The following is a 15,574-nucleotide window of genomic DNA, read 5'->3' on the forward strand; positions in this document are numbered from 1 at the left end:
AGCTAAAGAGGAAATTCCTCACAACTGAGGTGCTTACTATCAGCACAGTTTCCAAGTTCTCAGAAGGCAGCCCAGCGATTTACAGTCTACTTTTCCTCATATAAGTGGAGCTAGCTATATTTCCTGTGATTTGCTTTAAAAAAAAAAACACTTATCCACACCAGCCAGAATATGCCTATTTTATTAACATCATGCTTTAATAAATAACTGGCTACTTATACTAAAATTAAGCCTCTGTTTACAACAGCCCCCAATATTTCATTTTGACCATTCTGAAGAATTTGGTGTAAAAAGTTGAATGAAATGTAGACCCTGAGCTATCAAGTAATTATGTTTCAATATAAAAATAGAGCTTTCCTCTTATAACTGAAGACTGAACAATAACACAAAACAACCTGTCTATGGGCTTCTGGCATCTTCATGATTTAGAGAGCAGAAGAACCTCGCACAGTGGTAGTGTTTCTGAAGACTTTTGAGAAGTCATTTTGAAATGATCTGCTACTTTCTCCAGGTTTTCTGACTGGTCATTTGGATACAAGAAAAGGGCTTCCAAGGGGGCAAGGCAGTGGACAAGTCTTTGGCCTGGGACAAGTTAGGGCTTTTGCTAGTGCACCTATGTGGCTAAGGGCCACCTAGGAGATGAGGTCTTCTTAGCTCTATATACTCCCATTCCTCCCACAAAAAGATAGCATATAAAAATCTGGACACCCAGCTCTCCTCTCAGTGGGCTCCTTGGGCAGGATCGATAGCAGATGGCTGCAAATCAGTCTGGGTCCTTCATTGAACTGATCAAAAGTGAGTGGCGAGAAAGAAAAAATAATCCAATTAGATCACCTTACACTCTTTTCAAAACTGGAGTTTACAAAATGCAAACATATACACACAGACAAAAACTCTGCTTGAGTGTTGACAGCTATTCCCTGAGCCCAGGCTGTACCCCAGTTCTGGCTAGCTGCCAGACAGCTCCCTTTTATGGCACTCTTCCCAGAGTGGTCAGTGGGTCAGGAATCTGGATCCCTCCAACACGGGGTGGGGACAAATGAGATTGTTGGTCACCTGCTACTGCCATTGGGATAAAGGACTAGAGTGTCAGCATGGATACAGAAACTGGTACACGGTGGCTCCCTAAGCTGCCTGGTTTTTAATATATACCCCCCAAGTCCAAGAGTGTACATGGGATAAGTGGGGCACCCTGAGTGCCTTTCATCTTTCAAGGGCACCTACATCAATAATCTTTATTTTCCAGGATCGGGTACACTTTGGGTATGGGTGGATTCAAGAATTCAAGATTCCACTCAATCCAAATGGGTCTCTTCTAGCACCCAGTTCTGAGTGGGGTCTAACGGTCTTCTTAGACTGGTGTTTGAATGCAGTTTGACCAGTGGCTCGGAAGCCTGTTTGTGGCTCCACATTCTGTCCTAATTGAATACAAACAGAAAAAAGAAGCCTCCAAGTTGCCTCCACTTCTCCAGACAAGGCAGTTCAAATAAGAGGGATAAATGGAAATTTTATGGCTTGTTGGGCTTTTTCCTTTAATAAGATAACATGATAAATAAACCTGCTTCTGTACAGCTATTTAATATTTCAGAAATACGTACATGTTACATGCCAAGAAAGGAGCCTGGTTTTCTTGGGAGAAACAAGGTGAGATCATAATTCAAAAAGAAAAGCCCCACAAATAAAATGAGCGAAAAAAAAAACAAAACAAAAGAAGAGTGCTAAATCACAAATGCACAACTAACTACAGGTTCTGTACCTACACTGTTAGCCACATTGAACACGATTTCTGAAGGAGCAGAAACTGAATGAGAAAACAAAGTCAACACTGCTCAAACCAGTGGCCACATCGTAAAAACTGTACAGTTGCTGTCTGTCCATTCATTTAAAAAGCAAAGTCACTAGGATGGTAAAAAAAAAAAAAAGTGAGAACTGGTGCCTTTGAACTCTCTGATGATGAACACTTTTACTCAGGGTTTGACAATTATCTCCACTCTCTCTGCACAGCGAAGAACAAGAGGCAGAGGATAGTGAGGAGGTAGGGCTTTGCCTCAGCATGGGCGCCGGCACTGTCGGCCTTCTCATTGGCACTCTTCCCAGAATGGTCAGTGGCATTGTACTCAAACTCGGAAGGACACTGCTGATATTCGCAGCCACTTCCGCTTCCTTCTCCACTACTTTCATCACCTACATTGAAAAGAGAACAGAGATTTCAGGACATGTCATCTCATCAGGTCAGAAAAGAACAAACCCCACACGTCAAAATCACCAACACTTACTGATATCAAAGAAGTCCACGTCATTGCCGTTGTAAGCATTCTTCATCTTATTGGTCATAACCCGAAGGGCCATGATTTGACGAAGGATCAGCATGTCTTGTTTGGTGGTGTCGACCTGGACTTCAGGGTTGTTGCCCTGGTTGGCCAATCCATTTCCGGTCACTGCAAACAGGTACCTGAAAGTACAACATAATTCCATTGAAATGAGCAGTAAGTAAATGTAGGCGAGCAAAGATTTGCTGAATGTTAGCATCTCCACCCAGCATAGTGGAGTAGATGTTCTTCCATTTGCAATCAACTCGAATTGTTCCTTCTCCCTCTAGGGACTGTGTAGTTTCTGTACCTCTTTTGGCGCGATTGTTCTGGCAAAGAAAAACACCCTCTGAATGGGTGCTTATCTTAGTCACAGAGTATGCCAGGGTGGGATACATGGACTCATCAAAGAGAATGTGACCTTTTGAGAAGTGGTGCTTTGAGAAGGCCAGGACCCTGAGCCAAGGGCCACGGGCGCTGAATGTTTTTAACAGTCCTTAGCACCAGGGTAGAACTACTGCCAAGTCCAGTCCTTTGTAAGTATCTGGGTGCCTTTTAGAACACCCAAATGCCAAAGCCCATGCCTAAGGGCACCTAGAAACTTTCTGTAGCATCACTAGCCACAGTGAACTGCTTCACTTAGATCACAGTGAAGAAGCTGCTCTTTCCCTCGGGGGAGGCTGACCTGCTTTTGCCCTTGCCATTCCAGCAGTCATCCTCATTGCCATTCCCTGCCGCCATCCTCTCGTCATTGCAAACAGTGGTTGGGAGAGAGGACCAGAACTTCTTAGCCTGTTTCAGTTTTTCCTTGACATCAGTAACCTAAGGAAGAAAATAAAAAACGGCTCACCTATGTAGAAATGCAAAACTACAATGTATGATCCCAGCACTTGGTAGGCTGCAAATAACACTCATCCTTGCCTCTGTACACGACCCTGAAGTAAACTCATTGGCACTCTCTCTCTCTCTCTCTCTCTCTCTCTCTCTCTCTCTCACACACACACACACACACACACACACACACACACACACACACATATCATATATATATATATATATATATATATATATATATATACACACTTTCTCAACAAACAGTGGGGCTGGAGAGATGGCTCAGTAGTTACGAGCATTTGCTCTTCTTGGAGAGGACAAGGGTTTATTCTTAGTACACACTTGCTAGCTCACAGCTATCTATAACTTCAGTTTCAGACGATCTGATGCCCTTTTATGAACTGTACACTTAACCAGGAATCCAAGTGGTACACACACACACACACACACACACAGATGCAAGCAAAACGTCCATACACATGAAATAAAACAGCAATAAAAAAACGCAAGAAAATAATGTTGACCTAAATCCATCTTAAAATCTAAGCCAACCCCAACCTATTTATGGATGTGCCTTTTGATCATTTCTAGATTATATGCAACTCAGTGTTTCAAGTTCAGACCGAAGGAAAATACCAAGAAATAAACAGTCACTCAGAGGAATTAATAGTTCAAGTGTAAACTCTAAAGGAGATGCCTGGATCCTGGATCTACTGTCTACTTTACTTCCTCCTGTAACTGGCATCCCAGCCTGTAACACAGTCTTTCCACCCCAGGCTTTCCTGGTCTGAATCAAGCATCCAGCAAACAGGAAAACTTCACTGGCTTTATTCTTCTTTTCACATCAGTGTCCTGTCGGGCTTCCTGCTCTAGGTTCCCTCCGACTACAGCACTAGTACTCCCAGACTGCCATAGGGCATTGCCGTGTATCACCTGTTTATAGCCTAAATTTTTCTCCTATCCTACCATCATCAACTTCGACCTTACATAAACCTAGACCATGTCACTCTGCCCTCAACCCACTTCTCTTTAAAATCCTATATACTAAAAGGCACCATGGAAGGTTTTTTTTTAAAAAAAAAAATAAATTAAAACCCAACGAAGACAAACTGAACCAAAGTTGTTTTACTGCATGAAGAAATTTCCTTTGAAAAGGTGATTAGGAAAGAATAGCCAATGGCAAAGACGTCCTTTCTTCCTGAACAAGGACTTTGGCAGATACTTCTTTGCTTCCTTAAATACAAGGTGGATCGTATTTTGGGTATGGTGCTGATAATGTGAAGATGTTTGCAATTGGCATTATTTAGCTTATTGGTCAAAAAAATAAATCCACGCACAGAGTTAACAAGTTAAATGTTATCACATGAAATCAACTCAGGATTTTAGGTTGTTTACTTGTGAGATTACTTTGGCTCTTACTGAAGAGCTTAGACTGGCACTTCGCTCCCTTTGTTGAGGTCTCTGGAATCCGAGGCCCTTTCTTACTGCCCTGAGCTTCCCCTTGTGTATAACCTAGCGGCGGGTATAACAGATGCTCAGTAAATTCACAATGGCACTGGAGAGAAGTCTGGAGATGCAACTTGTCACAACACACTTCCTCAACTATATAGGACCTTTCCGAGACAGAAAACGAGGCACATTTACTGCCGTCCACATACAAGAAGATTAAAAAGTTAAACACCTAAAAGACTCACACATATATGCCTTCCAACTAAAAGTTCATTTTTTGAGCAAATGTTTGGAGTTTGTTACCATTGAACACACCCATTCCAGCTAAAGTACTCACCAGTCGGTCCAAACTAGTGCCAGCGGCTGTGGTTGGACGTTGTTCTGGATGATAAGGCCTGAATCGAGCGCTGAAGGCACTTTCAGAGATGGACCGAGAAATTCGGCCAGCCGGGAGAGACTTCGGAGACCCACAGCCTTGGAAAACCTACAGGGAAAGTGAGTTCGTATTAGGGATGTTAGAGGACAAGGCAGAGGGCGTGTCTCGCTGTCCTGCCCAGCGTCTCGCCTGCAATACTTTCTGAGACACTTGGACGCTGTTATCCTGCATGTTCATGATAGCATCCGAAATCTTCACATCGATAGGATCCATAACCGACTCAATGTTGAAGGGGCCCTCCAGCCTCTCTGCCACCATCAGCATAGCGTCTAGTAAGCGTTGGAGAAAGACAATACAGCATAGACAGAAAAATCATTAGTTCAGATTTGACCATCAGCCCGATCGTTTTATTGCCTTTGCTTTTTTTTCAGAGGGAAGAGGGGAAGGGAGAGGGGGAAGGAGATAATACACAGTTTTTTCCCCAGTTTTTTCTTATTTTCTAGCTATTTCTATAATTTCAAATTGTATCTACACATTACGTCTCAGCAGCTCGCTAAAGTATGAAGGAGCCAGATGAATGCTTTGTTCCGGGGCATGGAAATTCAGTCGGGAATCGCCCATCTTTTGGCTAACTCACTCTTCCGTATGTCAGCCAGCACCCAGCTGACAGTCTGGCTAGGGACAGAGGAACATGCCTGTTCTCCCAGACACTTCCCTGGCATCTTTTCCTTTCAGGTTCCATTGACGAGAGTTGAAATCGTAAATCAGTTACAATCCTGGCATACCGATTCTTTTCTTTCACTTCCTTTAAAGAGACATTGCAGATCCTCGCTTGCACAGCTGCATAATAGAAATGAAAGCGTTCTGGGAATCCGAATGTCTTCAAACGATGAAACTTTGAGGCGTGCCACTTTGGGGTTAGGATAACCCCATTTTCAAACGCGAGGGCCTCAGCTGATTTAGTAGTGATATGCATGTTTGGGGGGATACCAGTGAAATCACGAGACAAAACACAATGCCAAACATTGTCCATTTCACCGATATCTGGAAGTCACTTGTAGACTTTTGAGGACCCTGTCATTTCCTAGCAAGTGCTGGATTCCTTAAAGAAAGCAAGCTGTTATTTGTTTCCCATATATGCTTTTGGGGATTATGATTTGGTATCTTTGCCTGATAACTTGTACAAAATTAGAAGAACTGGGCTGGAGAGATGGCTCAGCGGTTAAGAGCATTGCCTGCTCTTCCAAAGGTCCTGAGTTCAATTCCCAGCAACCACATGGTGGCTCACAACCATCTGTAATGAGGTCTGGTGCCCTCTCCTGGCTTGCAGGGATACACACAGACAGAACATTGTATACATAATAAATAAACAAAGTTAATATTTCTAAAAAAAAAAACAAAATTAGAAGAACTTTTGGAAATGAACCCCCCCCCCAAACGGGGGAAAAGGGGATGGGTTAATTATTGACACATAGTAAACTTTTGAAAAACTATTTTTTTATTGCTGTGTGTATGCGTATGTGCATTTGTGTCTGTCTGTCTGTGGGCATGTGCTAGTGGGAGTGGGTGCCTGTGAAGCCACAGTTGGTTGATAGCCTGGAGTTGGTGTTACAAGTGATCGTGAGGCACCTGCCCTGGGTGATGGGAACCAACTGGAGGCATGATGCCAGCTCATAGCAGCTGGGTTTCAATAGTTAACCTTTAAATGGTGTTTTCTCCTTTACACTCCATAAGTTAGATCCCCACTGTCTACTCCTATAGGTACTTCAATGTCAAGAACGAAAAAAGAGTGTCCCTTTTCAGAAGGCCGGGTGTCTCTTTCAGCTGCTACCCCAGCTGAGCTGCTACCTAAGCTTTCTAGTGGGAAAAGGCTTTAAGCATCATCCTAAAAAGGAAATCAAAGTTGGTTATCAACTTTTCACTTTCAATCTAGAACAAGTACTACACACCACTTTAGAAAGTGTGAAGCTGCCAACCATGAACAGATTCCTGTGCAGTGTGATGCTTTAGAGTAATCGCAGTAAGTAAGCACCAATAAAATGATGTCTCTAACCTTTAAGTAAAGGCTGAAAGCATGAATATGCCATTGTACTAGAGGAGAAAGGGGGGAAAATGCTTTTGATGTGCTAGAGAAAGGCGACTTTTGCAAACAAGCGGAGCACAGTGTAAATGTGTTTGTCACTGTCAAAGCAGAGGGACCACCATATACAGAAGGCACATTCTTTCACAAGCCAAGAAATCGTGAGCACCAAATCAAAATATTATGAATAAATAACAAACTTTCCAACTGCAGAGGTTTCGAAGGGGGGCGGGATGGATTTTCTACCTATTTATTCCCCTAGTGGTGAGGAAAGGCAGGCCAAATCGATCCCTAATGTGTTTGTGAAAGCCTGAAAGGAAACATAAACCCCAATTCTTCTGGCTGTTTGGCGTCTTTGTAAACTCAGGGCCACTGGCCATACACAAGGGCCTGGGAATGGAGAGGGAACCCAGGCCTTTGTTGGGGCCGGTGCCATGGCGTTGCGTGTTGCATAGCTGAAGAATGTGACTGAGGATCTATTCTGCCTGTGGCTCACAGACCAAAGCCAAAGCTGTCTGGAACCCTGCAGGAAGTCAGGATTGGCTAGCCACCGCCCCTTCGACAGCCGCCACTAGTCCCCCAGAGAAATACCAAAGACGGCTGGTTTGGTATTTTATTTTCCTTGTGGTTGACGGAGGCCACAATTCTCATATGCTTGAGATATCATACTTGTTCCTGCCTCCGCCAGGAACTGGCTGGTGTCCCCGTCAGCAATTCCAATACTAAATTCCCATTGGCAGCAACATGTGACATTAACAGGGTTGGCTCTGAGTCAACTGAATGCTAAGAGAGACACAGCACGTGAAGAAGTTATGATTCTCTGAAAATCAGCTTCTTTTGGTGGTAGTGGAAAGGCAGACATTTTTTAAAGGTTGAGTTTCCAAAGGGGTTTCCCATATTTGGACCCAAAGTTAGACCAGTCCTGAGGAAGGCTGACAAGACTTGAGCACTTAGAACTTGTGGTGATAGGCAGATGCCGTTGCGGAAACACGGAGAAGCCAGCAACAAGGCTGATTTGGAAAATGCCTGCTCGTTTTGAGAACAGAGTCTCGAGTCTGGTCCAACCACAGGACCACCTCAACACACTGGTTTTAAGGGGCCCCTCCCAATTCACCCAGAAAAGCATCCCTTTCTTGGGAATCAGCAGGAGTGGGAGGAGACAAGTAAGGGTAATGGCGATGAGTCTGATCAAATATATTATATGCATGTATGAAAATATCATATGAAACCCATTATTATATATAATTAATGTATGCTCATAAAAAACAGTGTTGAAAAAGTATTCCGTTCTCACTAGGGAAAGTGATTACTTTTTCATTGTGTCTCCAATAAATAATCAGAAACCCACATCTTTAGCCTCCCAACCTGACTCAAGAGCTGAAGGCAGTTTCCCAACTTAACCCCAAGATGTGACTTTCAAAGGGATGAAACAAATCTTTGACTACTCAGTAACTGCACAGTCATTTACAAAGCAAAGAAAAATTCCAGAGAGAGAGAGAATATGAATATTTACAGCACAGGCATGTAATTGGGACTGAATTCTACAACCGTGGAGGAGATTAATTAAACCCTTGTGAAAAATCCATGAAAAAGAACAGGAGATTAACATGTCTATTACGTCTGGCCTTTTCTATCAGCTTCATTAGAAATAAAGGGTAGTGTCTCCATTAAAAATGATGCTGACATACAACTGCATATTACGTCACTCCAAGAGCATCATTTAAAATAGCTGCAGAAAAATCAATTCCAAAATCCGATCCATTTTCACTTGGGTTTAATTCCGTTTCTTCACAGATAGCACATGTAATTTTAAAAATACACTATAAGAAGCGCAGCAACAGTTGAAGGCTGAAGATTAATCAGGTCAGCCCGAGTATGGTTTTGATATACTGAGGATCTGGAGGGTCGCAGACAAGATGGGCAGGAATTTGGCCTTTGGTACAAGGCTGTGATTGGACCTTGGCAGTGGCTGCTGCTGGACAGGCTGCAATAACAGAACGTAAGGTGGAATTGTCCCTGCACTGCCCTCAGGGTGCCTGGGTAGAAAAGGAAGTAAAACTCACTGTCACCCAAAGCTTTTCGTATGGTATGCTTGCCTCAGAGAAAAGCCTATTATGTTCAAAAGCTAGGAAGCCCCACTGTCTTTCTTTAAGAACTAAGTTTAGCTACCTGTGAGACAGTACACCTGCAATTTCACCCATTCGGAGGCAGGGGCTAGGAGGGTGAGTTGGAGGCCAGTGTGGGCTACATGGTAAGAAAGAAGAAAAAACATCAACCAACCCAAAACCGCAATTTAAGAAGAAAAAGCAAATGAATCACAAACTCCTCAACTGGATATGGGGAGGGTATAATTGGGGTAGGGGAGGAAGAGGATGACCTTAGTGAGATAGGGCGATACCATAGTCTTTATTTCCATAGGCTATTTTTCATTTCTCCCCTGGTTTCATTCTGGGCACGCCACACCACTTGTGTTTATGTTTCCCCTTTCATGAGATTCTATTTTTCTGTATGTAAAAGATTTGTTTCCCAGGGTTCCCACAGCTTTGAGCTATCTAGGCCACAAGTATGCTTCAGAGTGTAATGTTTACATCTTTTTCTCCCAGTCTCTGTGTTTAAGAATTGGTGGGACCCAATTTATTGATGCACTTTCAACCAGACTTAATATGGCAATTCACTCTCGCTCAGTCTAAAATGTATCTTCTTACTCCAATTTCCTCTACTCCAAAAAAATTTAAACCTTCAACAAACTAAAGCAAAACTGAGCCAGCAAATTACATGCACGCTCCCATGATATGGAAGACTTAGCAAAAGCTTGCTTCCTCTAAAGACATTTCAGTGTGCAATTCTGCAAATGTGACTGGGGGGATGAGAATGAACTGGTACTCTTGAAGCATGTATGTACTGTTCCACCAATGCTGGCCTTTGTGACCTCAATAGCGGCCAGGGAGGTTTCAGGAATGGCGTGCACAATGGGCACTAATGTAGAAGGCTGCAGGCTCTTTAAATCAGGCTAATGTTTTTCCCCGAAATCATAACTGGCCTTCTCAGAACCTAGACGGTTTGCAGTGCTGTCTGGGTTCTAGTAATGGCTTCCTAATTGGCAGAAATCAACAGACTCAACATCCACTCTCATAAGAGGACTCTACCAGGGCTAAGTCCCTACAAAAACAAATCTTGTAATTTTCCACATCAGAGTTCTTCAGATCTGATGGTGAAATGGGCATCTGGTCAGTTTGCCAAAGATTTGGGTGACATGTAAAATATGTAAAAGACTATAGTGTTGGGGGGAGGTTGTGTGTAGGGGCAGGGGTTGTGCCAGAGGCTAACATCAGGATCCCTAAGAATGGTACTGTCACCTTAATTTTTATTTTTTGATAAAGGGTCTCTCACTGGCCTGGAGCACAGAACTTGTGCTAGGCTGATTGTCTCTACCTCCCAAGCCCTAGGATTACCAGTGCTCCACCACACCTAGCTTTTTTTCTGATTGTGGAGATCAAACATAGGCCCTTGTTCTAGCAAAACAAGCACTTTACCAACGGACCACCTGCCCAGCCCAAGAGAGAATCTTCAAAGCTCCTTTCATAGCTCTGTGAAGACTGTACATCAGATTGAACATGAACAGACCTAGGATGAGTGCTAAACCTGAGAATTTCACAGGAAATATCAAAAAGATACCTCCTGCTGCATTCAAAGCGGTGCATCTAACTGTCTTCTGCAATGCCACCAGTAGTTCAAGAGGACACTGACTGGCAGTGCTGATTTTACTACCTCCAAGTACTGAGCGCAGCACAGCCAGAACTCTGCCAAACATTTCCCATTAAAACGAAAGGAAAAATCTCAGAGCTGGCAATTACAACAGTCCTTGTGGCAAGAAGTAGAGTCATGGCTAGTAAAACAAATACATCAATGGCTCGCTCACCTATGAAATTGTTCCACTCAAAATTGAGGTCTCCTTGGTTGGCCAAACAGCCTCTCATGATGTTAGAGCAGTAGTTGTAACAGGGCTTCACAGACACCAGGCCCTGGCAGTGGGAACAGTAGATCATCTTCAGCAGCGCTTCCGTGCACTGGGCTGTGGGGTTCACCTAATGTGTGACAAGACACACAAAAAAAAAAGAAAGAAAGAAAGCCACAGTTGGGTTAAAGGAGACACAACTGACATTGGAGGATCATCCGGGAACTTCGGGATGAATTAAGAGTGTTCTCAATTAGGAGGCTGGACTCCCATGGAAGTGGATTAGAATAAGAATTGGACAAGTGGAAGACAGGTGCCAGAAAGCTGAGTTAGGGGTGGGGTGAGTGAGGTCAATGTAAGTTCTAGTCTTTCTTCGTTTAGCGCTGCTGATGGTAGACCTCAAGACCTTGCTGCAATCCCTGCTTTTCAGTACCAGACTGAGACATAGGTACAACTTGTATTCAAATACTGAGTCCAAGACTGCCCTTTGCACGTTAACCTCCAAGTATCTTTCCCAAGGATACTTCATATATACTTTGTTCAACATCGAAAAGCCATTCAGAAGGTGAAGATCATGCATTCTATAGGGCAAGATGAGTAACTTTAAACACTGCAGGGTTTCAAGTATGGAGTGCTCTTGTGACATATAATCAAAGTGATGAGGCTTCTGCTAAGTTATGAGAAAGTTATTAGATTTCAGTGGAGAAGTAAATGAAGATCATCTCAGGGACGTCAATGGAATGGTGCGCCTGTATTTTCTTAGGAGAAGGTGGAGGAATCTAGGACAGTAATGTGGCATAGGAGTGTGTGGATGTGGTCAGAATTTAGAAGGGCTGGACATTGAGCAGAAACCGGGAGACCCTATAGGAGTCAAACAGCAAAGATAAAATCACTACTCAAATCAGACTAGGCTAGCCACCCTCTAAGATAAACAGCATTTACTGTCATCTTTCTTGTTGGGTCGGATGAAACTGTTTAGGACCATGAAAGAGCCAATTCCATCCCATTCTTCATTTCCATCAATGGTAAGAAAGGATCCCAGCTAGGTGTCATATGCTGGCGGCTAACTCCAAGTTCCTGGCTTACTCTCTCTGCCCTCTTCTCTTTTGGAGCCTTTATCAGAGGATTGGTGCATTCTTCACTCTCATCAGCAACTAGTTCCTCAAGCATAGGCTTTTAGAAGCAGATACTACAGCAGGGAGCAAATACTGGGATGCAGGGTGGCTGGCAATGGATGTCACCTGCTCTGGTGTGTTGCTTTGGATATCACTTATCAACAGAGCCCTTAGGAACAGGAACAGGATGGTGCTGTCTATCTGGTGCATGTGGACACACACACACACACACACACACACACATACACACACACCCTTCTCTGGCTTATTCCCAACAGAATGCCAGCGTAAAAGGGGAAAAGCGTGCAACAACAAGATGGTAATTGTATACACTAAAGTCAACATTCTCTACAAAGAGTTAGGACTTTTCCACAGTTTTAACCATTCCCAAATGTTTTCCTAAGCATTAAATTAGTCTCTTTAACTGTGTATTAATGTACAGTAAGTTCTGGCTAACCAATATCCTTAAGGAATGGCCTCTCTGGATAACTAGATTTTCTGGATAGCTAAAATTTCATTCCTTTGGAGTCACATTGTTGGGACTTTGATACTCATTCACCTCTCGTTTTACAGATGAACAAGCAGCCTCAAAGAGGAAGGGAGCCCAAGTCACAGGACCAAAGAAGTCAGCACTGGAAGGAGCCTAGCCCAACACCAGCGGTGCTGCTCTCACATTGGAGAGATAAGCAAACTATAGGCAGAGATTAAACAACCTGCTGACAGCCACCTTGCTGCATTTGATTCCAGTACTGCACCTTATCAGACACCGTGTCCCTAGGATTTCCCAGATGTGTCACCGCTTCCTGTCATCCTAAACAGAAGATAGGCAATTCTATTCTTAGGCCATGCTGATTTTCTTCTTTGTTTTTAGTTCCAGTCCACATTAGAGAGGCCGCTAAATGGCCGGATCTTAGGAGATACACAGGTTATGTAAATGACTTATAAAAAACCCCACAATACAGCTAGATGTGTTAGAGCACGCCTCAAATCACAGACGTAGGACACGGAGGCAGAAGGACAGCAAGTAAGTCAGCCCGGAAAAAAGGGTGAGGTCCTGCTAATGAGAGAGGAGGAATGAAAGAAGGCGGAGAGGAGAGAGAGGCAGGTGGAGGGGAAGGAAAGGAGAATTCCAGAAGAGTACTTGGTATGTTGAACATTATTCTTCAGAGCTAGCGGTGTCCTGGTGGAGTAAGTGTAGAAAGCTAAACTGTCAATGTGGATACTCAGCATTTAACATGTGTCTGGGATCATGACGTTAGTTTGCTGTATTAGAATATGAAACCTGCTCTACAGAAAACAAAGGAAAATCCCAAGGTAGAACAGACCTTTGGGAAGTAAACAAAATATTCAGGTAAAGATACAGTGCATAAAGTCATATTTTGTATTAGGATTAAAGCTGTGTGCCACCACAGCCAGCCCTGGGACCTTTTTGAAAAGATAAAATCCAATCCACTTACATTGTATTCTCTGGTGACCATCGGAGTCAACTGCTGCCTTCAATCTCTCTACAACTTACATACTGAAGTAGATTTACTTTAGAAGTTCCAAAACATGTAGCAGCTCATGCCACATGGGGAATAATTAAAAGAGCAATATACTCCAAGGTCTTTAATCTCCAGTTATGTATTTATCCTCTATGGTACAGCATACCACTTAAAATGTTCAATCCAATGGTCATTTTGGTGCATATGTCTTGACTAAGAGCTGTTGTCTTTCTTTTATTCAGTTGGGTCTGCTGAATCCAGATGTTAATCACTCCCAGAATACTTAGTGCTGAGATAAGAATGGGGCGGAGCTTTATGATTGTATTTCAAAAAAGGTCACAAGTGCCGGGTGGTCGTGGCGCCTTTAATCCCAGCACTCGGGAGGCAGAGGCAGATGGATCTCTGTGAGTTCGAGACCAGCCTGGTCTATAAGAGCTAGTTCCAGGACAGGCTCCCAAACCACAGAGAAACCCTGTCTCGAAAAACCAAAAAAAAAAAAAGTCACAAGTTTTAGACTTATCTTAGGAATATAGTTATTTCTCAAAAGTTTATGAAGACTGAAGAGGAAAACTATATGTACCCTCCCTTTCCACCCCACCTTTGAACAAAAAGAATGATTTAAAGCACTCAGAGAGAACACACTTATTTAGCTTTTGCAGTTTTGCGTGTGTGTGTAAAATAGAGTGAGTGCTTGTCCGGGTCTGAACAATGAGTTTGACTAGTGGAAAATGGTTGAAGAGGCATTGAAGGAAGAGTTTGTGTGAGAGAGAAAGAGAATGAGAACGAATGTAGTATGTGTGCACATGCAATCACACATGTGGAAGCCAGAAATCAACCTTGACTTCTTCAGGAACTACCCACCTCATTTATTGATGTTATTGTATTGTTAAGATACCAGGCTCCCACCGGCCTGCAGTTCACTAACTGGCTAGGCTGGCAGGCCATCAATCTCCAGGAATGCATATGTCTCCCTATCCCCAGAGCTGGGGTTCTAAGCCTATATTGCCACATCTTGTTATATATATATAAATAATAAGTTATTTATTTATTTATTTATTTATTTTGGTTTGGTTTTTCGAGACAGGGTTTCTCTGTATTTTTGGACCCTGTCTTGAACTAGCTCTTGTAGATCAGGCTGGTCTCGAACTCACAGAGATCCGCCTGTCTCTGCCTCCCAAGTGCTGGGATTAAAGGCGTGCGCCACCATCTCCCGGCTATACCTTGCATTTTTAATTTGGGTTTATCAAACTCAGATCATCAGGCTTATAAGACTAGGATAAGCACATATTAAGTGATTTATCTCTCTAGCTAAAGAGGGTCTTGAAATCTAGATTGAAGAAAAAAATATTTTGTTTCATGACCAATTTAACCACACATGACTTTTGCTGGGTTTTATTGATTCATAGGATTCATTTATGGAATACTTAAGGTATGCCAGGTTCTTATTTAAGGGCCTTACGACATGTAGTAACTCATTTAACCCTCAAAACAATTGTGTGAGGCAAGCACTAATAGCTGATCTCAGAGGTGAAGTAGAAGGGGGCCAAGAAATATTCAGGGATTCACGCAAGGTCTTCAGGTCAGAGCTGAAAGCTGAGCTTTGGACCCAGGTAGTCTGGTTTTAGAGCACACGTAGGTAACTTCGTTGATGTCTAATGTTCTTTTCAGTGATGAAGATCAAATCTAGGTCTCACACGTGCCAGGAAAGTGCTATGCCCCAGGTGCTTTAGTGAATATCTATCTACATGGCTTCTTTGGAATCATAGCCTATAGGAAACTAGAGGGCAACACAGGGGCTCCTAGACCTCACACACTATCTGCACACTCAGTAAACACACTGCAGGGCTCGATACTTTCTAACTATAAGGTGCAGTATTTCATGTTTACTGGCGAAATGAATCAGGTTTTACATAGGAGGGCAATTTAGGACACGACTACATGGAGCAATGCATACTAGATACTTGGAGGAGAG

At 43.1% G+C, this 15,574-nt stretch overlaps 1 protein-coding gene across 1 annotated transcript in view; it reads right to left on the bottom strand.

Moving 5' to 3' along the window:
• Nucleotides 1–1,813: 1,813 nt before the first annotated feature.
• LOC121445580 (glypican-4-like) overlaps nt 1,814–15,574 on the bottom strand; it is an 87,212-nt gene continuing 73,451 nt past the window's right edge. Inside the window, exons 4-9 of the mRNA XM_041647719.1 lie at nt 10,968–11,133; nt 5,167–5,297; nt 4,930–5,076; nt 2,995–3,131; nt 2,277–2,452; nt 1,814–2,184 (exon numbers count right to left, since the gene is read on the bottom strand). Of these exons, the coding sequence (XP_041503653.1) occupies nt 1,982–2,184; nt 2,277–2,452; nt 2,995–3,131; nt 4,930–5,076; nt 5,167–5,297; nt 10,968–11,133 (960 nt within the window). The 3' untranslated portion in view covers nt 1,814–1,981. The remainder of the gene's footprint in view (nt 2,185–2,276; nt 2,453–2,994; nt 3,132–4,929; nt 5,077–5,166; nt 5,298–10,967; nt 11,134–15,574) is intronic.

Source organism: Microtus oregoni, unplaced genomic scaffold (genome assembly GCF_018167655.1).
Source record: "Microtus oregoni isolate MIOR12 unplaced genomic scaffold, Mior012 000213F_ref0000198, whole genome shotgun sequence".
Lineage (NCBI taxonomy): Eukaryota > Metazoa > Chordata > Mammalia > Rodentia > Cricetidae > Microtus > Microtus oregoni.